Source organism: Sapajus apella, unplaced genomic scaffold (genome assembly GCF_009761245.1).
Source record: "Sapajus apella isolate SASKATOON/1434 unplaced genomic scaffold, GSC_monkey_1.0 scaffold12, whole genome shotgun sequence".
In the NCBI taxonomy this organism is placed as follows: Eukaryota; Metazoa; Chordata; class Mammalia; order Primates; family Cebidae; genus Sapajus; species Sapajus apella.
In genome coordinates, this window is record NW_022436952.1 from 35709121 (window position 1) to 35731773 (window position 22653).

Consider the following 22653-nt stretch of genomic DNA (forward strand, 5'->3'; position numbering starts at 1 on the left):
TGGGTAACAAGAGCGAAACTCCGCCCAAAAAAAAAAAAAAAAAAGAAAAAGAAAAATGTAAATTTAAACTATGAAATATGACTACATAGCTATTCAAATAGATAAAATTAAAAAGAGAAATGAAGATGTGTATCCACACAAAGACTTATACGTGAGTATTCATAGCAGCTTTATTCCCCATAGCTTAAAACTGGAAATGCCTGGGTGCAGTGGTGCACGCCTGAGTCCCAGCTGCTCTGAAGCCTGAGGAAGGAAGATTGCTTGAGCCCAGGAATTCAAGACCAGGCTGAGCAACAAAGCAAGACTCCATCTCTCTTTCTTTTTTTTTTTTTTTTTTTTTGAGATGGAGTTTCGCTCTTGTTACCCAGGCTGGAGTGCAATGGCGCGATCTCGGCTCACCGCAACCTCCGCCTCCTGGGTTCAGGCAATTCTCCTGTCTCAGCCTCCTGAGTAGCTGGGATTACAGGCACGCACCACCATGCCCAGCTAATGTTTTGTATTTTTAGTAGAGACGGGGTTTCACCATGTTGACCAGAATGGTCTCGATCTCTTGACCTTGTGATCCACCCGCCTCGGCCTCCCAAAGTGCTAGGATTACAGGCTTGAGCCACCGCGCCCGGCTTCCTTTTCTTTTTTTTGAGACAGAGTCTCGCTCTGTCGCCCAGGATGGAGTGCAATGGCACGGTTTCGGCTCACTCAGCCTCCACCTCCCAGGTTCAAGCAATTCTCCTGTCTCAGCCTCCCAAGTAGCTGGGATTACAGGTGCCCGCCACCATGCCCAGCTAATTTTTGTTATTTTTAACAGAGATGAGGTTTCACCATATTGGCAGGATGGTCTCGAACTCCTGACCTCATGATCCACCCACCTTGGCCTCCCAAGGTGCTAGGATTACAGGTGTGAGCCAACGTGCCCATTCAAGTCTCCATCTCTTAAAGCAGAGGGAAAAGACAAAAGGAAACAACCCAGATGTCCATTAATAAGTATATGGAGAGACAAAAAGTGGTATATCCATACAATGAATACTACTCAGCAAACATATGGCCAGACGCAATGGCTCATGCCTGTAATCCCAGCACTTTGGAAGGCTTAGGCTGGCAGATCACTGGAAGTCAGGAGTTCAAGACCAGCCTGGCCAACGTGGTGAAATCCTGTCTCTACTAAAAATACAAAAATTAGCCAAGCATGGTGGCAGATGCCTGTAATCCCAGCTACTCAGGAGGCTGAGGCACAAGAATCACCTGAACCTGGGAGACAGAGGTTGCAGTGAGCCGAGATCATGCCACTGTACTCCAGCTTGGGCAACAGAGTGAGAACCTGTCACGAAAAGAAAGAAAAGAAAAGAGAAAGAGAAAGAAGAAGAGAAGAGAAAGGGGAAGAGGAAGAGGAAGAGAAGAGAAGAGAAGAGAAGGAAAACTAATGATGTATTTGACAACATGAATAAATCTCAAAATCATGATGCCAACTGCAAGATGCCAGACACAAAAGAGCCCATACTATATGATTTCATTAACATAAAATTCTAGAAAATATAAATTAGTATACAGAAAAGAGACTGGCATTTGGCTGGCTTGGGGCCACTTAGAGAACGGACTGTAAAAGAGCATGACACGTCTCAGGCAAGTAGTAGAAATAATTTGGTATCTTGTTTGTGGTGGTTTCACTGTGTGTATAACTGACAAAGCTCACCAAAATATATACTTTGAACTAATAGAGTTGACCATGCATCATGGCTCACACCTGTAATCCCAACATTTTGGGAGGCCAAGGTAGGTGAATCACCTGAGTCCAAAATTCAAGACCAGCCTGGGCAATATGGCAAACCCTGTCTCTACCAAAGGAAAAAAAGTACAAAAAATTAGCTGGGCATGGTGGCACATGCCTGTAGTGCCAGCTACTTGGGAGGCTGAGGTGTGAGGGAGGATCATCTGAGCCTAGGAGGTCACAGCTGCAGTGAACTGTAATTGTACCACCATCCTCCAGCCTGGCGACAGAGCAAGACTCCGCCTTAAAGAAAAAAAATTACGTGTATATGTGTTTGTGGGTGTATATACTATGCAAAAGCAGCCAGACACAAAATAATACAGACATGAAGTTTATGTGATGTTCCAGAACAGACAAAATTAATCTATGGTAACAGAAATCAAACTAACTGATGGAAACAGAAATCAGAAAATTTTGGTAATCTTGTCATGATAGTGTTGGTGGGGATAATAGAAAAAGAGGACACAAAACCTTCCTGAGCTAAAAGAAAGATTTTATTTCTTGATAAGATGCACTTGTCAAAACTGCATACTTAAGTTGTGTGTGCTTAACAATATATAATTATACCTCAAAAAAACTGAAACAGAAAGAAAAGATAATCTGAACCCACGATGCTCCTGGACCTGATCTTCTTCCATCATGCCATCCAGGTGCATAAACTAGAACTTACATGTCATACTATATCTTCCTCACCCACACCCTCACCCCACAAGTCTAATTAATCATCAAGAGATTTTTAATTCATCTCCCAGAATCTTTTCGTATGTCATCCTCAGCAACCTAGTCCTCACCCCCATCATCTCATAACACCTGGACTTACATCCACTCTAACCCCTCTTCCATGCCATTCTGTATTATCCAGCAGGCAGATTAAACTTCTAAAATCCAACTCTGTTTATGTTCATATTTACATTTAAAACCCTTTGGCTGCTTCTTATTTGCTCTTAGCATAATGATAAAATCCCTTAAAATGGCCTCCTAGGTCCTATGTTGGCTGGCGCCCACCTCTCACACTTGCTCTCTGTGCTTCAGTCACATGAGCATTCAATCAGCTCCTTCCAGTTACAGGGACTTTACACAGACTGTTCTCTCTGGCTGAAACACAGTTCCTTCCCCAGTGAACTCCTGCCCATCGTTCAGATTTCAGTTAAGATGTCATTTCCCCAGTGACGCCTTCTTTAATCAGAGCAAACCTTCTCAGTATGAATTTACCTCTCCTTAGCCCAACTGCAATTTTTCATTTGTTGGCCTAATGAATGTTTAATCATAGACTGTCTCCCATCTCCACTTAAGCCTTAGGAGGACAGGAAATGTGTCCTGTCTTACCCCATAATATCTCTGATACCAGAAACAGTGCCTGGTGCATACTAGTAGGTATTACATATTTACTGAATAAAATTCATAATCAGCTTTTTGTATTTTCGGTTTGCTTGTTTATTATTCTGTTTTATCTAGCGATGGGCAAAGCATTTGCAAAATACCAAGATATTCAAATAGCAGTTGCAACATTGTCAATATTGTCATCTTTTATTTATTTATTTTTTCTTCTTCTTTTTAAGTTTTTTTTTCTTTTTTTTAGTTTTTTGTCCCAAACTCAATATTGTCATCTTTTAAAATGGACTTACTAGAGCTTCAAATGATAATTCACATGCTTTCTCATCACAGTAAGCAAATCAATACAAATACATTCCATAAAAATATTTTGGCATTTAAAAATCTGTATTGGTCTTACCTGCTTTCATCAAAACTAGGGACAGGATCGGCTGCTTTTTGTGCTTTTCTTGCAAGAAATAAAGGAGCGACTTTCATTTTTCCTTAGAAAAATAAATAGTTAGGTTAGTATCAATGTTTACCATCTCCACCTTCAGCTACTTTCAAAACATCTTTTTCGCTTTTACAAATTTAATTTTTTAATTAAAAAATTTCAGCCGGGCACGGTGGCTCATGCCTGTAATCCCAGCATGTTGAAAGGCCGAAGCAGGCAGATCGCTTGAGGTCAGGAGTTTGAGACCAGCCTAGCCTACATAGTGAAACCCCGTCTCTACTAAAAATACAAACATTAGCTGGGTATGGTGGCAAGTGCCTGTAATCCCAGCTACTGGGGAGGCTAAGGCAGGAGAATAGCTTGAACCTGGGAGGTGAAGACTGCAGTGAGCTGAGATTGTGACACTATCATCCAGCCTGGGTAACAGAGCAAGACACCATCTCAATTAAAAAAAAAAAAATTCCATGGCCGGTCGTGGTGGCTCACGCCTGTAATCCTAGCACTTTGGAAGGCCGAGGTAGGTGGATCACCTTAGGTCAGGAGTTCAAGACCAGCCTGGCCATGAGGGTGAAACCCCATCTTTAAAAAGAAAAAAAAAAAAATTCCTATATAATGATCTGTTCTTTCACCCTGGCAATATCAGAATCTCCTGGGGAACTGTTTTTTTTTTAAACTAGAAATTCCTATAACCCACCTCTGAAAATTCTTATTCAATATGACTAAGGAACGACCAAAAGATTTATTAAATGTTTTAATTTACTCAGATGATGACTTTTATGATCTGTCAGGTTTAGGAACCACCAACTTAACCAAAGCCAAAGGATACACAGAAATGCATTAAATTAAAATATGCTCAATTTCTCTTTGAAACACCCCCCGCCTTTTTTTTTTTTTTAAGATGGAGTCTCACTCTGTCACCCAGGCTGGAGTACAGTGGCGAGATCTAGGCTCACTGCAGCCTCCACATCTCAGGTTCAAGCAATTCTCCTGCCTCAGCCTCCTGAGTAGCTAGGACTACAGGTACATGCCACCACACCCAACTAATTTTTTGTTTTAGTAGAGATAGGGTTTAACCATGTTGGCCAGGATGGTCTCCATCTCCTGATCTTGTGATCCATCCACCTTGGCCTCCCAAAGTGCTGGGATCACAGGCGTGAGCCACCACGCCCAGCCTGAAAAACTCTTCACTGGCAGGACTTTGAGACCAGCCTGGCTAACATGGTAAAACCCTCTTTATTAAAAATACAAAAAATAGCTGGGCATGGTGGCACAGGCCTGTAGTCCCAGATACTTGGGAGGCTGAGGCAGGAGAATCTCTTGAACCCGGGAGGCAGAGGTTGCAGTGAGCAGAGATCATGCCACTGCACTCCAGCCTAGGTAACTATGCAAGACTCTGATTAAAAAAAAAAAAAAAAAAAAAAAAAAAAAAAAAAACTCTTCACTGTATCATAACTTTACTTATTAAAATAGAAATATAATACAGTTAAAGTCTTACATAAGATACGAAATTTGAATCATGAGCACATTCAGAATACCCCTGAACACAAAAACAAAACAAAACAAAAAACCCAAACATTCTAATATACATCCTAAATGTTATTAAATCTGATTACCAGGTACATTTTTAGTGGCTGTATTAAGTTTTTTTCCTAGCACATCATTTAAACACTGAAGTTTCTTCTGATTTTTCTCTGGATGCTTTAAAGAAGTAGGACTTGAATCTATTATTATAACTGAGTCCTAAAACAAAATAAGAGAAAGAAATTTAATTAAGTCATATAATTAATGTCACTGAAATTTCAAAAAAATCACAGATAGAAACCATAGAAAAAATAATTACCAGCTCCATACATCTCCCCATCAGGTATTACCTGATAGAAACAGAAAACACATGCCAGAATAGCAGGAATCCAAGCTTACATCATACAAGTTTATATGATATTAGAGTGAGTTTATTATGACCATGGGCTTTCTTTTTTATTTTTTTTATTTTTATTTTTTGAGATGGAGTTTCGCTCTTGTCGCCCAGGCTGTAGTACAGTGATGCAACGTCGGCTCACTGCAACCTCCACCTCCCGGGTTCAAGCAATTCTCCTGCCTCAGCCTCCCAAGTAGCTGGAATTACAAGCACACACCACCACACCCAGCTAATTTTGTATTTTTAGTAGAGATGGAGTTTCACCATTTTGGCCATGCTGGTCTTGAACTCCTGACATCAAGTGATCTACCTGCCTCAGCCTCCCAAAGTGCTGGGATTACAGGCATGAGCCACCACATCTGCTCTTTTTTGTTTGTTTTGTTTTGTTTTGAGACAGAATCTCGCTCTGTCTCCGAGGCAGAAGCACTGCAACCTCCACCTTCTGGGTTCAAGCGATTCTTGTGCCTCAGCCTCCCAAGTAGCTGGAACTACAGGCATGCGCCACCATACCTGGCTAATTTTTGTATTTTTGGTAGAGCTGGGGTTTTGCCATGTTGGCTAGGCTGGTCACAAACTCCTGACCTCAGGTGATCCACCTGCCTCGGCCTCCCATAGTGAAACCCCGTCTCTACTAAAAATACAAAAATTACCCAGGTATAGGGGCATGTGCCTACAGTCCCAGCTGCTCAGGAAGCTGAGGAGAAAAAATTGCTTGAACCTGGGAGGTGGAGGAGGTTGCAGTGAGCTGAGACCTCGCCACTGCATTCCAGCCTGAGCAACAGAGTGAGACTCTGTCTCAAAATAATAAATAAATAAATAACTGAACTAACATATGACCTGGCATTCACATGAAGAAAATTTTTAAAAAGCAACTAACAGACTGTATTCCAAATAAACAGTCAATATGACCAAGTTATAAAAAGTCTGGTTATAGCCCTGTTAGAACTGCACACCCTAGAAATGTATTAGAATGAAGTTTGTTGGCCAGGTGCGGTGGTTCACACCTGTAATCCCAACACTTTGTGGGGCTGAGGCGGGTGGATCACCTGAGGTCAGGAGTTCAAAACCAGGCTGGCCAACATGGTGAAACTCTGTCTCTACTAAAAATACAAAAAAAAAAATAGCCAGGCATGGTGGCGCCCACCTGTAATCCCAGCTACTCAGGAGGCTGAGACAGGAGAATTGCTTGAACCTGGGATGCAGAGGTTACAGTGAGCAGAGATCACGCCACTACACTCCAGCCTGGGCGACAGAGACTCCATCTCAAAAAAAAAAAAAAGAATGAAGTTTGTTATTTTCCTGTCATCAACATAGATTTTCTGAGCACTTACCATATGTGAGGCAATATAGAAGAAACTGGGAACACACAGGCAAAACTCAAGAATTGGCCTCAAATGTTACATCTGAATATAGAGGAGAAAGGGAGAGCTAATCCATGAGCGGATAGTTTAAACTAGTTATAATACAGCATGGTGAGTGCACTATCAATACTAAAAAATATACAAAAGTAAAGTACACATCAGGAAAGAAACTACTTGTTTTGAAGGCATCAGCATAGCTTTCATTATTTTATTTTGTTTTATTTTTTTATTTTGTTATTTTTTTGAGACAGAGTTTCGCTCTTGTTACCCAGGCTGGAGTGCAATGGCACGATCTCGGCTCACCGCAACCTCCGCCTCCCGGGTTCAGGCAATTCTCCTGCCTCAACCTCCTGAGTAGCTGGGATTACAGGCACGCGCCACCATGCCCAGCTAATTTTTTGTAGTTTTAGTAGAGACAGGGTTTCACCATGTTGACCAGGATGGTCTCGATCTCTTGACCTCGTGATCCACCCGCCTCGGCCTCCCACAGTGCTGGGATTACAGGCTTGAGCCACCGCGCCCGGCCTTATTTTTTATTTTTTGTTGTTGAGACACAGTCTTGCTCTGTCGCCCAGGCTGGAGTGCAGTGGCACAATCTCGGCTCACTGCAACCTCCACCTCCCGGGTTCGAGCAATTCTCCTGCCTGAGCTTCCCAAGTAGCTGGGATTGCATTACAGGTGCATACCACCATGCCTGGCTAATTTTTATATTTCTAGTACAGGTGGAGTTTCATCATGTTGGTCAGGCTGGTCTCGAACTCCTAACCTCGTGATCTGCCCACTTAAGCCTCCCAAAGTGCTGGGATTACAGGCAGGAGCCACTGTGCTTAGGCCATTATTTTTTGTTGTTGTTATTTTTTCTTTTTATATATTACACCAGAAGAGTCTTGAATACAAGCAAAGCTTGAAGGAGTTGGTAAAATGTTCAGAACAGCCAAAAAGTGGAAACAACATAAATGTCCATCAACTGATAAAAGGGGTATTTGGCAATAAAAAGAAATATGAAGCTACAACATAAATCCTGAAAATACATCCTAAGCAATAGAAGCCAGACACAAAAAAAATCACATTATATGATACCATTTATATGAAATGTCGAGAACAGGCAAACCTAGAGACAGAAAAAGATTAGCAGTTGGCCAGGCGCAGTGGCTCAAGCCTGTAATCCCAGCACTTTGGGAGGCCGAGGCGGGTGGATCACGAGGTCAAGAGATCGAGACCATCCTGGTCAACATGGTGAAACCCTGCCTCTACTAAAAATACAAAAAATTAGCTGGGCATGGTGGCGCGTGCCTGTAATCCCAGCTACTCAGGAGGTTGAGGCAGGAGAATTGCCTGAACCCGGGAGGCGGAGGTTGCGGTGAGCCGAGATCGCGCCATTGCACTCCAGCCTGGGTAACGTGAGTGAAACTCTGTCTCAAAAAAAAAAAAAAAAAAGATTAGCAGTTAGCTAGGGCTGTTGGAATGAGGGGATTGGGGGTGACAACTAAGAAGAAAAGAGTTTATTTTTGGGGTAATGAAAATGTTCTAAAATAGACTATAGTAATAAATGCACAACTCTATCAATATACAAATGCCACTGAACTGTACACTTTAAACGGTGAAGCACATGGTATATGAATTATATCTCAATTAAACTTGTTTTTTTTTTTTTTTGAGACGGAGTCTCACTCTGTCACCCAGGTTGGTATACAATGGCGTAATCTCGGCTCACTGCAACCTCTGCCTCTCCAAGAGATTCTCCTGACTCAGCCTCCTGAGTAGCTGGGATTACAAATTCACATCACCATACCTGGCTAATTTTTGTATTTTTAGTAGAGACAGGGTTTCACCATGTTGGTCTCAAACTCCTGACCTCATGATCCGCCCGCCTCAGTCTCCCAAAGTGCTGGGATTACAGGCATGAGTCGCCATGCCCAGCCACAACTTAAGTATTTTTTTCAAAAGGGGAGGTACTAGCAGTTGGCAGGATCTCAAAGCTTGAGTAGGAATTCCTCACATAGAATAGAGTACCTGGAACGTATACTTCAAGCTGATAACAATAAAATGAATACCGTGAAAACTGCACCATTTAGGGAAAAATGAAGAATTTAGTGTGACTAGAGCAAAGAGTTGTTTTGAAGAAAGGGAAGGGGGCCAGGCACAGTGGCTCACGCCTGTAATCCCAGCACTTTGGGAGGCCAAGGCAGGTGGATCACCTGAATTCAGGAGTTCAAGACCAGCCTGGCCAATCATGGTGAAATCCCATCTCTACTAAAAATACACCTGCAATCTCAGCTACCTGGGAAGCTGAGGCAGGAGACTTGCTTGAACCCAGGAGGTAGAAGCTGCAGTGAGCCGAGATCATGCCATTGCACTCTAGCCTGGGCAACAAGAGCAAAACTCTGTCTCAAAAACCAAAAAAAAAGGGAAGAGGTAGTTCAGCCTGTGAAAGATCTTAGGATTCAAACTGTATTCTGCAAACAAAAAAAGCAGAACTTTTAAAGCAAAACTGAAAATAATATTCTTTCTACCACTTCAAGCTATCACACAAACCTACCTTATAACTTTGTAATAGTTTCCTTCTCCCACTCCAAACAGCAAAATAGGAGAGAATTTATACCAACAGATATTTGTAATACTTACTTCTTTTTCAGACAATTTCTTCCTTTCAGAAAGTGTCTGATGTCTAGAGGAGCGCCTTAAGGGAATCACTATTTCTTCAGTCACTTTTGACCTACTGATGTGTAAAGCTTTTGCTTTTTCAATCAATTGTTTTGCTTTTGATATGTTTTTGGAAGCATTGCTTGCCTAGACAAAAAATTGAAATATTAATTTATATCACTGGAAAATATTTTATATTTACTAATAGAAAAAAATACAATCGCAAATCACATTAAATAATCAATAAAGAAATGGTTATTCAAATCTTACCAGGGACCTTACATTGAAATGTATCTAGTTATTATTAATTTGCCTTTATTTCTTATTTGAAATTATCCAAGTAAATAAATATACATGTGAACAAAACACCCAAGAGGATGTCTGTAGTATAGACTTGGCAGTGTATCTTTAAATTTTAGTCGCCAAATTCAAGCAAAGTACTTTCCGAATACAAACAGTTAACCAGTCTACTGTATGTGTGGCTCTAGGCTGGATACTATCAAGAAAATAATATAATAACACATGGACCTTGGCCTCAAGGTTATTTTTTTTTTATTTATTTGAGACAGAGTCTAGCTCTGCCGCCCAGCCTGGAGTGCAGTGGCATGACCTCAGCTCACTGCAACCTCCCCCTCCCAGGTTCAATCGATTCTCCTGCCTCAGCCTCTGAAGTAGCTGGGACTACAGGAGCCCACCACCACACCCAGCTAATTTTCGCATTTTTAGTAGAGACCTGGTTTCACCATGTTGGCCAGTCTGATCTCAAATCCTGACCTCCGGTAATCTGCCTGCCTCGGCCTTTCAAAGTACTAGGATTACAGGAATGGCCCACCATACCCAGTCCCAAGGTTCTTATATATGACAAAGAAGAAAGAGTACAAACAGGTATAGTACAATTATATAGTGTACATTATTATTGTGTGTATCATTATGTGTATATACATCACACATACCTACATATATATATAGAGAGAGAAACAGAGACAGAGCAAGAAGATCTATTACATAAAAAATACAACATAAGGCCAGGTGCAGTGGCTCATGCCTATAATCCCAGAACTTTGGGAGGCCCAGGAGAGAAGATCACTTGAGCCCAGGAATTCGGAGCCAGCCTGGGCAATATAGCAAGACCCTATCTCTACAAAAATTTAAAATTAGCCAGGCATGATGGTGCAAACCTGTAGTCCCAGGTACTTGGGAGTCTGAGGTGGGAGGATGGATTGAGCCTGGGGAATTGAGCCTGCAGTGAGCCGTGATTATGCCACCGCACTCCAGCCCAGGCAACAGAGTAAAACTGTCTCAAAAAAACAAACAAGAATTACAACATAGTAGTTTAGAGTACAGAGTATTTTAGGCTGAATCCTTTGGAGCAAGGTTGAAAAGGTATTTTGATATGGAAAAAGGGCATCAGGTAAGAATAAAGTCTGACCTTCAGGCTTAGCACTGCCATTGACGTACAATGTGACCATGTACATTTAAATATTATCTTCCAGACAATGTGCTTTCCATATTGAGTTCAACAAGTTTTTATGTTTTATACACAGAAAGATCCAGAACATTTTACATTGTATGATCGATCCCTTTATAAAAAATATATACATTTAAGCAGAGAAAAGATGTCTGGAGAGAAAAAATATAACTATTAAAAAACTATTATCTGCAAAGATAAACAATAAACTGTTATCAATATGGGGTTCTTAGGAGAACCAGTTTACTCCTTATTCTCACAGAAACATGAAAAATCTGGCCAGGCACAGTGGCTCATGCCTGTAATACCAGCATTGTGGGAGTCCACGGCTGCAGGATTGCTTGAGTTCAGGAGTTTGAGAACAGCCTTGGCAAAATAGCAAGAGCTTGTCTCTACAAAATAACAAATGAAAAAAAAAAAGAAAAAGAAAAAAGGAAAATCTCACCCAGAAAATTACTAAGATTTTCTCCTAGAGCTAGTACACAAGCCTGGATAAGGCTTCAGTAAACAAGGGCTGTGTGGTAAGAGGTTCATTAACAGGCTGAGATAAAATAACTGATCTAAGTTTGGATAAAGGTCCTAATTTGGATACATTTGATTTTGAGACATCTGTTGCTGGAAAATTTACTATTAAATCCCAATTTTAAGTAGTACATGAGGCAAACCAAGACGTATCTCTAAAAAAATTAAAGTTGAAGCTGTCTTCTAGAATTAAGAAAAATAAAATATATGGGACAAAGTTCACCACAGAGAACTTTTTAACCTTTAGCTGTGGTACAATCAGCTGGAATCTTGCATGTTTTCCCAAAGACTACAGACCATCTTTCTAACTACTTACAGTTGTGTAACCCTAGGAAAGAGACTTCCCAGAGTCACAAATAAAAGTCTTTTCCTTATCCCATGAACTAACAGCAAGTTTCTTCATCTACAAAACAGGGTTAAATAATATTTACTTTATGAGATTAATGATGTTGAGCACTAAGCACAGTGCCTAGAATGTGATGTCAAAAATGACAGCTGTTAAATAAAAGCAAAGGAAAGTGGTTTTCACCCAAGGATTAATTCAGAGTCACCTTGGTGGCTTTTTTGAAACACACATACCCTGTACCTACTCCAATTCTGCCTTGGTGGGGACAAGGAGCTTATTTTGCAGAACAACTAAACCATTCTTATGTATCTTACCTCTCCCTTTAGATCTGTCATTTTTCAAGTGGAAGTGATCATTTTCCCCTCTAGGGGATATTTAGCAATGACTGGACACATTTTTGGTTGTCATAATATGGGAGTTACTTGGGGTGCTACTAGCATCTTATGGATAGAGGCCAGAGTGCTGCTAAATGTACAGGACAGCCCTCCACAGCAAAGAATTATCCAGCCAAAATGTCAATAATAGCAAGATTGAGAAACTCTGTTTTTGAGTCTCTAATCAACAGAAATAAGCCAAAAAATCAATCATGACCTATAGGTACTGTGACAGACTGAATGTATCTCCTGAAAATTCGTATGTTGGAATCCTAACCCTTTATGTGATGGTATTAGGAGGTCATGAGGGTGGAGCCCTCTCTCTACATGTTCTGTACCATGTGAGAAAACAAGACGGCCATCTGCAGACCTCATCAGACACTGCATCAGCTGACGTGTGATTGTGCACTTCTCAATCCCAGTAACTGTGAGAAATATATTTGTCGTTTAAGCCACTCAGTCTACAATAATTTGTTACGGCAGCCCAAACTAAGATCGGTAGTGTTAGGGAAACTGATCACAATATAAACTCACTAAGAAAGCTTTTCATAAGTAAATTATACTCTGCCTTTATCAGTTGCTTTCACCTCACAGTAAGGTATCTTAATCAACCAGAGGAAAGAGATAATAGTGAAAACTATCATAGGGTTGTAGTTAACCAATTTATGAAATACACGAATTTTCTTTTGGCTCAGTACTTCCAATAGTAATGTGGGGTTTTTTGGTATCTTATTTTTGTTTTTGCTTTGAGATGGAGTCTCGCTGTGTCACCCAGGCTAGAATGCAGTGGCATGATCTCGGCTCACTGCAACCTCTGCCTCCTGGGTTCAAACGATTCTCCTGCCTCAGCCTCCCAAGTAGCTGGGACTACAGGCGCGCGCCACCACGCCCGGCTAATTTTTTGTACTTTTAGTAGAGACGGGGTTTCACCATGTTAGCCAGGATGGTCTTGATCTCCTGACCTCATGATCTGCTCACCTCAGCCTTTCAAAGTGCTGGGATTACAGGCATGAGCGACTGTGCCTGGCCTTTTATTTGTTTTTTAGGGAAACAGAATGCCACTTATAGGACTCTCTAATATTTTAATTACCTTTCTAGTCTGAGAAATAAAATCTCCATCAGTTGCTTCAGATTTCTCAGATCTTTTGTTAGATTTTTTCTTGGATTTTTTGGGAGTACTAATTCTGGTGAATTTCATTCTGAAAGAAAAACATTCAGAAACATTTTCATGATTATAACATACAAGAATCTCAATTAAATATAGATAAGATAGAGCTGGTACAGTGGTGTCTGCATGTAATCCCAGCTACTCAGCAGCCTGATATGGAAGGATTGTTTGACCCCAGGAGTTCAAAACCAGACTGGTCAACACAGTGAGACCTTGTTTCCAGATAGATAGCTAGAAATACGTAGATAGACAGATAGCTAAGAACCAACTAGGGCTCCAATCTGGACTGTTCTAAAACGGGAGAAAAAAATAATTCCCATCAGTTTCAAACCAGTGATTCCACCTCACACAGTGAGTAAGTCAAACTCACTGGGCATGGTGGCTCACACCTGCAATCCCAATACTTTGGGAGGCCGAGGCAGGCAAATCAGTTAAGGTCAGGAGTTCAAGACTGGCCTGACCAACATGGTGAAACTCTGTCTCTACTAAAAATACAAGAAATTAGCAGAGCACGGTGGGACGCATCTGTAATCACAGCTACTCAGGAGCTGAGGCACAAGAATCTCTTGAACCTAGGAGGCAGATTGCCGTGAGCTGACATCACCTCACTGTACTCCAGCCTGGGCGACAGAGTGAGACTCCATCTCAAAAATAAAATAAAATAAAATATAAAAATAAAAATTAAAGGCCAGGCTCAGTGGCTCACACTTGTAATTCCAGCACTTTGGGAGGCCAAGGTAGGTGGATCACAAGGTCAGGAGTTAGAGACCAGCCTGATCAACACGGTGAAACCCTGTCTTTACTAAAAATACAAAAATTAGCCAGGCGTGGTGGCACACACCTATAATCCCAGCTACTCAGGAGGCTGAGGCAGGAGAATCGCTTGAACCCAGGAAGCAAAGGTTGCAGTAAGCCGAGATAGCACCATTGCACTCCAGCCTGGGCAACAGAGTAAGATGCCATCTCAAAATAAATAAATAAATAGTTTTTTAAACAAATTCAAAATTAAATAATTAAATGTGGCAAACAAAGCATTTTTGAAGCTCTGTTCTTTTTCTTCAAGGCGGGGCATGGTGGCTCACACCAGTAATCCCAGCACTTTGGGAGGCCGAGGTGGGCGGATTACCTGAGGTTGGGAGTTTCAGACCAACTGGACCAACATGGAGAAACCCAGTTTTTACTAAAAACACAAAATTAGCCAGGTGTGGTGGCATAATCTCAGCTACTAGGAAGGCTGTAATCCCAGCTACTAGGGAGGCTGAGATAGGAGAATCGCTTGAACCCAGGAGGCGAAGGTTACAGTGAGCCGAGATTGTGCCACTGCACTCCACCTTGGGCAACAAGAGCAAACTCTTGTCTCAAAAAAAGAAAGAAAGAGGCCAGGCATGGTGGCTCATGCCTGTAATCTCAGCACTTTGGGAGGCCGAGGCAGGCGGATCACCTGAGGTCAGGAGTTCAAGACCAGCCTGGCCAACATGGTGAAACCTTGTCAAAAAAAAAAAAAAAAAAAAAAAAAAAAAGAAGAAGGAAAGAAGGAAAGGAAAGGAAAGAAATCAATCCTCTTCTTTTTCTTGTAAATAGCTATGTTCTAGAAAAAAACAATACCCTCCAATACTTAAAGCATTTTTGTCCCCAGCTAATAATACATTCAGAATACTAGAATTTTAGAACAAAAACAAACCTTACCTAATAGGGCTCTCTGAATCAAAAGGTACTGTTATTAATTCCGCTGTGTATAAGCTATGCTTCTCCAGTAAGTTGGCTGCTTTGGGAGTAGAAGCCTTTATTGGACTACTATCTTGTACATCTTCAGAATCAATACCTCTGATGGTTTCTGTAGTAGGTGTACTGTTAATTCTTCCAGATCTTCTGGTTGACTTGGGTGTGGAAACATTTAGCAAGCTGTCTTCAGATTCAGCCTTAGAACGTGTAACCTTAATATCTTTAACTGGTATGCTGGTTTTTCTTGACGATTTATTATTGTTACACAGGAAAGAAACCTTCAGAAGGTCATCATTTGCTATATCTTCACTAACAAGACTTTCATTGTCAAATAAAGTGCTGCTTTTGAAAAATTCTGTTTTCTTTTGTCTTAAACTCATTCTATTTTGATACTGTTTCTCTTTTAAGAAAACGCTTGTTTCTTTCTTTTGAGTGTCTCCCTCTATGTTTTCACCTGGAATAGCCCCAATATCTAATGTTTTGTTATTCTTCTTCTTTAGCTTTTTACTTTTCTCCTTTGGAAAACTTCCTTTATCAGTGTGTGACTGTGAACTGCCATTTTTTGAAACCATTTGGATACTAGAATTTTCCATGATTTTTTTAGAATTGTCATCTCTTCCTTCTTCACATAGAGATTTTTCATTAAAGTCTTTCTGCTTATCAGAAGACTTTTTAACTCCATTTTTAAGTGCATCTGATGCCGGCTGCCTAAATGCTTTCATAAATTGCTGTCTTTCTTCTAGAGTGCATTTTGGTTTCACAGCTTCAGAACTTCCAGCTTCCAACACAGCCAATTCTAATTCTTCCTCCTGTATAACAACATTAGATTTTCTTTTCTGAACTGTCTGTTCATTCTCAGGATCAGATAAACTATTTTCCATTTCAAATTGCTTTTGTTTCAAGAAAATTGGGGGTACCTTCCCTATCTTTTTGGGGGGAATAGGGTGAACCTGCGCAAGAACAGTAACTGTCTTAAAGCGTACCTGCTGGGAAATTTCAGAGTTTTCTGATTCACTTGTATAACCACTTCTTACTATTTCTTCAACAGTTTCAGAAGGAACACAAATTGACACTGCAGAGTCTGGTATCTCTTCCACTTGATTTTCCTTGTGACTTTTTAAAAATTCCTCATATGAGACAGTTATTGTACTATCATTCAACTGGGCTGCTTCAGTTACATGATCTCTAGAGTTTGCATGACTTGTAATATTCTCCATCTGTTTACTATCTTTACCATCTTTGTTAAGCCAATTTAGTTCCTCTGCCAAGGGTAAGCTTTCAGATAGATCTACTACATCTCTGCACTTCCTTTTTCTCAACTTTTTGAAGTCATTTTTTGTGGTCCCTTGTTTAAGATTTACTTTTTTAGAATTTTGCAGGGAACTCACAGTATTTGGCTGACTTTTTATATCTTGAATGTTTTCTCCAAGTACCTCTACTTGTTTCTTGTAATGTAAAACAGAAGTACTACTTTCCACAAGATCATTATTTAAACTACAGTCATCTTTGCTATCATCACTACTAATTTCAATTGGAGCTTCATTTTCAGTTTTAGTATTATTTAGTTGATGAGCTAAATTAACCCTCTTTCTTTTCTTCTTAAACTCTACATTTGAGAACATTTCCAAAGGTGTCTTACAATCTTTACTGCTGTCAACAGGTAATGATTCAGATGACTTTATCTTGCACTCTTTCCCTAATTGTGTCTTCTCATTTGTGGGCGAGGTCTTTCTAAAATAATCCAGAATATTACTAGGTTTTGGTGGAGCAAAAAGCCTGTCTCCAGTCTTCCCTAGTGGTGATAAATATTTTGTAATAGTTTTGCAGGAAGATCTGTCATTATCTTTCCTTCGTTTTTTGCATGGCTAGCAATTAAAAAGAAAAAAAAGGCACTTATTTCAAGCAAGATAATACAAAATAAAAATTTTAAACATGGATCTAATAGTTTATATAATAGGATTTTTTTTAAAAAGCCTCCTTTAGTTGAAAAACATGATACATTAGAAAGAAAATAAGGTTTTTTTGCTTTTTTTTTTTGAGATGGAGTCTCACTCTGTCACCCAGGCTGGCGTGTAGTGGCACTATCTTGGCTCACTGTAACCTCTGCCTCCCAAATTCAAGTGATTCTCCTGCCTCAGCCTCCTAAATAGCTGGAATTCAGGTGCATGCCACCACACCTGGCTAATTCTTGTATTTTTAGTTGAGATGGGGTTTCACCATGTTGACCAGGCTGGTCGGAACTCTTGACCTCATGATTAGCCTGCCTCAGCCTCCCAAAGTGCTGGAATTACAGGTGTGAGCCATCACATTTGGCCGTAGGAAGAAAATAAGCTTTATAGTTAAACCAGGCCAGGCACGGTGGCTCACACCTGTAATCCCAGCACTTTCGGCGGCCAAGGCAGGTGGATCACTTGAGACCAGGAGTTTGAGACAGTGGCTCATGCTTGTAATCAGTACTTTGGGAGGCCAAGGCAGAATTGCTTGAGCCCAGTAGTTCAAGACCAGCCTGGGCAACATGGTGAAACTCCATCTCTACAGAAAATACAAAAAAATTAGCTGAGTGTGCTAATGCACACCCGTAGTCCTACCTACTAGGGAGGTTTAGGTGGGAGGATGGCTTGAGCAGGGAAAGTGGAGGTTGCAGGGAGCCAATATCAGGTCACTGTACTCCAGCCTGGGTAACAGAACAAGACTCCATCTCAAAAAAAAAATTTTTTAAAGATATGACCTTATTGGTTACAAAAAGCTCCCTCAGCCTTTATTTTTAACTTCTCTCAGTTCATTTATTAGAATAAACTTGCCAGAATAACAAGGACTTTTTTTAAAGATAATATAGGGGGGATTTATACTTCTAGAAAACTAAAACATATTACAAAGCTATCATGATCAAATGCAAAATACTGATGCAAGAATAGTCAAGTAGTTCAATGGAACAGATTAGAAAAGCAGAAGCAGGCCGGGCGCGGTGGCTCAAGCCTGTAATCCCAGCACTTTGGGAGGCCGAGGCGGGTGGATCACGAGGTCAAGAGATCGAGACCATCCTGGTCAACATGGTGAAACCCCGTCTCTACTAAAAATACAAAAAATCAGCTGGGCCTGGTGGCGCATGCCTGTAATCCCAGCTACTCAGGAGGCTGAGGCAGGAGAATTGCCTGAACCCAGGAGACGGAGGCTGCGGTGAGCTGAGATCGCGCCATTGCACTCCAGCCTGGGTAACAAGAGCGAAACTCCATCTCAAAAAAAAAAAAAAAGAAAAGCAGAAGCAGAGAGACGTAAGACTATATTTTAAATTTTGGTATATGTTAACAGCAGCATTCAAGTTAGTGGGCAAAAGAGTAACAAATATTATTAGGACAAATTTCTAAACATTTGGATAAATATAAGGCAAAATAAGTTACAGAGAGATTAAAATTGTATATGTTAAAACAAAATCAGGTTGGGCTCGGTGGCTCACGCCTGTAATCCCAGCACTTTGGAGGCTGAGATGGGCAGATCACTTGAGGTCAGGAGTTTGAGACCAGCCTGGCCAACATGGTAAAACCCTGTTTCTACTAAAAATACAAAAATTAGCTGGATGTGGTGGTGCATGTCTGTAATCCCAGCTACTTGGAAGGCTGAGGCAAGAGAATTGCTTGAACGCAGGAGGCAGAGGTTGCAGTGAGCTGAGATTGCACCACTGCTCTCCAGCCTGAGTGACAGCGCAAGACCCTGTCTCAAAAAAAAAAAAAGAGAAAAAAAGAAAAGAAAGAAAGAAATCATACACATATTAGAAAAATGCCATTGTTGTTATTTATAAAACTGCAACTATATCAAAGGCAACATACATAGGTTCTGGAGTGTGGCAAATCTAAACTCAAATGCTGGCTCTGACATTTACTGATGTAGAATCTTAAGCAAATTACTTTTAACTTTTCATTTACTTTTCAAAAAAATTAACTTACTTTTAGCTATTTTTTACTTTCTTACATTTGTAGAATACAGATAACAGATCATAAGGTTAAGCCAAATAATGTGTATAAGATTCGTACCCTTACTATATTCAATGCTAAGTAACATTATTATGAAATAGGATCTCTTAGCATTAGGGCACCAAAACCAGAAACTGTGACGGAAAGATTGATAGAACTGACCACATAAAAATCAAGAATTGTAAATCAAGTACCAGAAGTCCTTTCCACACCTGAGACAAGCTGAGTAACTAGCTGCCTTGATTTAGCAAAGCAGTATCAGCATAACTAAGTAGACAAAAGTCACCAGATTCTAAAAAACAAACAACTGGTCACAGTTAAATGAGCATACATACATCTTAGCTCTCTTCAAGGACGCCAAGATACATGCTTCAGTCAGAATGCTAGTCTGAGATGAAAAGATGTAAAATACAGCAAGTCCCCCTTAAGATGCTAGCCCACTACTTGCATTAGAATCTCTATAATGGGCGAGGCGTGGTGGCTCCGGCCTGCAATCCAAGCACTTTGGAGGCAAAGGGGGGCGGATCACCTGAGGTCGGGAGTTCAAGATCAGCCTGACCAACATGGTGAAACCCCGTCTTTAAAAAAAAAAAAAAAAAAAAAAAGGCCGGGCGCCGTGGCTCACGCCTGTAATCCCAACAGTTTGGGAGGCCGAGGCGAGCGGATCACGAGGTCAAGAGATCAAGACCATCCTGGCCAACACAGTGAAACCCCGTCTCAATAAAAAATAAATAAATAAGAACCTCTATAATGACCACTTAGTGCCTGTCACTGAAACCTGATAAAAGAAAAAGAACATCGACATGTCACGCTGCAACTCCCAACCGCCAAAACCAAGCCATGAGAAACCGATTTATTTAAGTACCTTGCTTGATTTCTATTGTGACATTCTAAAGTGGCATTCCTAGCACAGGTAGCTGTACGAACTAGTTGAACTTAAAGATCTTTTTCAGAGCTAAAGTTCAGTGATTCCATATCAAGAACCCAGAACTTGACCCTGGGATCCTCTGTGACATGTAGGTAAGTTCAAAACATTATGTTCCACCAACATTTCGGGATCTGGGAACTGGCCGTGTTATCTTAAGGCCCCAACTTACTCTGATCCCTGCAAATATCTCACAGTCCAAATGTTTATCAGGAATTGTCACGATTCTGAGAAACGACACACTGGCAACTGTTGCATTTGCATACAATGTGTCATACAAACTGTGGGTCTTCACAATGTTCCCACCTTTCCCCTCACAGAGGGAAAGTCAGGATCACCTTCGCCCCAGACCCACGTCCCAAACCCCCAAAAGACAGAGGAGGGAACTCGACAGATCCTTGACTCAACCTCACCTCAATCTCGTAGTCCTTCACGGGAGGGGGAGCAGCTGCAGCCGCCATGGCCAGGACCCCCACCATACTCCCCGCCCCCCGGAATCCCGGCTCCTAGGACCTTACTCGGTCCAACCCGGCCTGCCTAGAGGCCATGGAGGCGGCCCGCTCCAGTAGGAGCGAGTTGCTGGGATTCTGCTGAGCCGTCTCGGATTCCCCCGCGCCCACCGACAGAGAGCCGGCGAGAAGGATGGGCCCAGATCAGCCGAGTCAAACACGGAAAAAGGCGGCGAGAAAGCGCGGGCTGCGAGATCCCTGAGGCACGGCCAGTGCATGCAGGGTGCGCTGAAAACCAGCGCTCCAGGATGAGCGCTCGGGACCCAGGCCGGGAAGGTGAAAGCAAGCGGAACGCAGATCGGACCACAGAGCTTCGGAGGGAATTCTTGTCAATTGGGTTTTCGCGCCGTCCTGGGCGCAAGGGGCGGAGTTTACGGCTGCTTTGGAGGCTGCGCGGACGGTAAGCCGAGAGGGCCAAAATGACTCCCCTTGGCGAACTCGCGGGAGATGGAACCACCACACCGTGGGATTGAAGGCCAACCCGGGAATTTGGAAGTTTGAACTTCTTTCTTGCAGCCCAGTTTCGCCGTGGAGGACGTGATTTCACTAAGTTGCCTAATGAGTTGTTGACAGAATTAAAATTTAGACTCTTAACGCCCTAGGCTAGCCGCCCCGTCTCCCCCTTTTTTTTCTTTTTTGAGACTGAGTCTCTGTGGCCAGGGCCGACTGTAGTGCGCGATCTCGGCTCACTGCACCCTCCGCTTCCCAAATTCAAGCGATTCTCCTGCCTTGGCCTCCTGAGTAGCTGGTACTACAGGCGCGCAGCACCACACGGCTAATTTCTGTATTTTTAGTAGAGATGGGGTTCACAATGTTGGCCAGGATGGTCTCGATCTCTTGACCTCGTGATCTGCCCGCCTCGGCCTCCCAAAGTGCTGAGATTCCAGGCGTGAGCCACCGCGCCTGGCCGGCTAGCTCCTTTTTAAAGGTGAAATTGCCAGGCGCGGTGGCTCACTCCTAGAATCCAAGCACTTTGGGAGGTCTAGGAGGGTGGATCACAAGGTCAGGAGTTCGAGACCAATCTGACCAACATGGTGAAACCCCGTCTCTACTAAAATTACAAAAAATTGTTCGGGTGTAGTGGCTCACACTTGTAAACCCAGCACTTTGGGAGGCCAAGGCAGGTGGATCACCCGAGGTCAGGAGTTTGAAACCAGTCTGGTCAACATGGTGAAACCCCATCTCTACTTAAAATACAAAAATTACCCGTATGTGTGGTGCATGCCTGTAATCCCAGATACTCAGGAGGCTGGGGTAGGAGAATTGCTTGAACCTGGAAAACAGTGGTTGCAGTGAGCCAAGATCGTGCAACTCCACTCCAGCCTGAGCAATAAAGTGAGAAGACTCTGCAAAAAACAAAACAAAACAAAAAATTAGCTGGGCACAGTGGCGGGCGCCTGTAATCCCATCTACGCTAAAGGCTGAGGCAGGAGAATTGCTTGAACCTAGGAGGTGGAGGTTGCAGTGAGTCAAGATCATGCCACTGCACTCCAGCCTGGGCAACAGGGCAAGAGTTGGTCTCAAAAAAATAAAAAATTAAAAAAGCTGGGTCAGCTGGGCACGGTGGTTTACGCCTGTAATCCCAGCACTTTGGGAGGCCTAGGCGGGCAGATCACCTGAGGTCAGGAGTTTGAGACCAGCCTGGACAACATGGAGAAACCCCGTCTCTACTAAAAGTACAAAATAATTAGCCAGGCGTGGTGGCAGGTGCCTATAATCCCAGCTACTCAGGAGGCTGAGGCAGGAGAACCACTTGAAGCAAGGAGGCAGAGGTCGCAGTGAGCCAAGATTGCACCACTGCACTGCAGCCTGGACAAAAAGAGTGAGACTCCGTCTCAAAAATAAATAAATAAATAAATAAATAGCTGGGTCTAGTGGCAGGTGTCTGTAATCCTACTTACTAGGCAGACTGAGGTGGGAGAAATTGCTTGGGCCCAGGAGATAGAGGGTGCAGTGTGCACTGATTGCATCACTGCACTCCAGCTTGGGTGACAGACAAGATCCTGTCCCAAACAAACAAAAAAAAGGGGAGGCAGGAATGAAAGGTGGAGTCAGAGAGCAAAAATTGTTAACTGGGTCCAGTACAGTTAGGAGCTTTCTGAGAAGAGGTTGGAGACAAGAGGGAAAAAGCCTTTGCTGACCAGATGACCAAAGTATTCTGATCTGAATCCAACTCTCTGGCTACAACTTGATTTTCCAGCT

At 42.1% G+C, this 22653-nt stretch overlaps 1 protein-coding gene across 4 annotated transcripts in view; it reads right to left on the reverse strand.

The window, feature by feature from the left end:
* ATAD5 (ATPase family AAA domain containing 5) overlaps positions 1-21004 on the reverse strand; it is a 64469-nt gene extending 43465 nt beyond the window's left edge. The window contains exons 1-6 of one of the 4 annotated variants that reach the window (XM_032280944.1): positions 20356-20864; positions 15014-16914; positions 13250-13358; positions 9432-9596; positions 5141-5267; positions 3495-3576 (exon numbers count right to left, since the gene is read on the reverse strand). In XM_032280944.1, coding sequence (XP_032136835.1) covers positions 3495-3576; positions 5141-5267; positions 9432-9596; positions 13250-13358; positions 15014-16914; positions 20356-20421 — 2450 coding nt within the window. In that variant the 5' untranslated portion in view covers positions 20422-20864. Of the gene's footprint in view, positions 1-3494; positions 3577-5140; positions 5268-9431; positions 9597-13249; positions 13359-15013; positions 16915-20355 lie in introns of all 4 variants that reach the window. The other 3 variants (XM_032280945.1, XM_032280947.1, XM_032280946.1) reach the window with 3 other exon arrangements.
* Positions 21005-22653: the final 1649 nt, after the last annotated feature.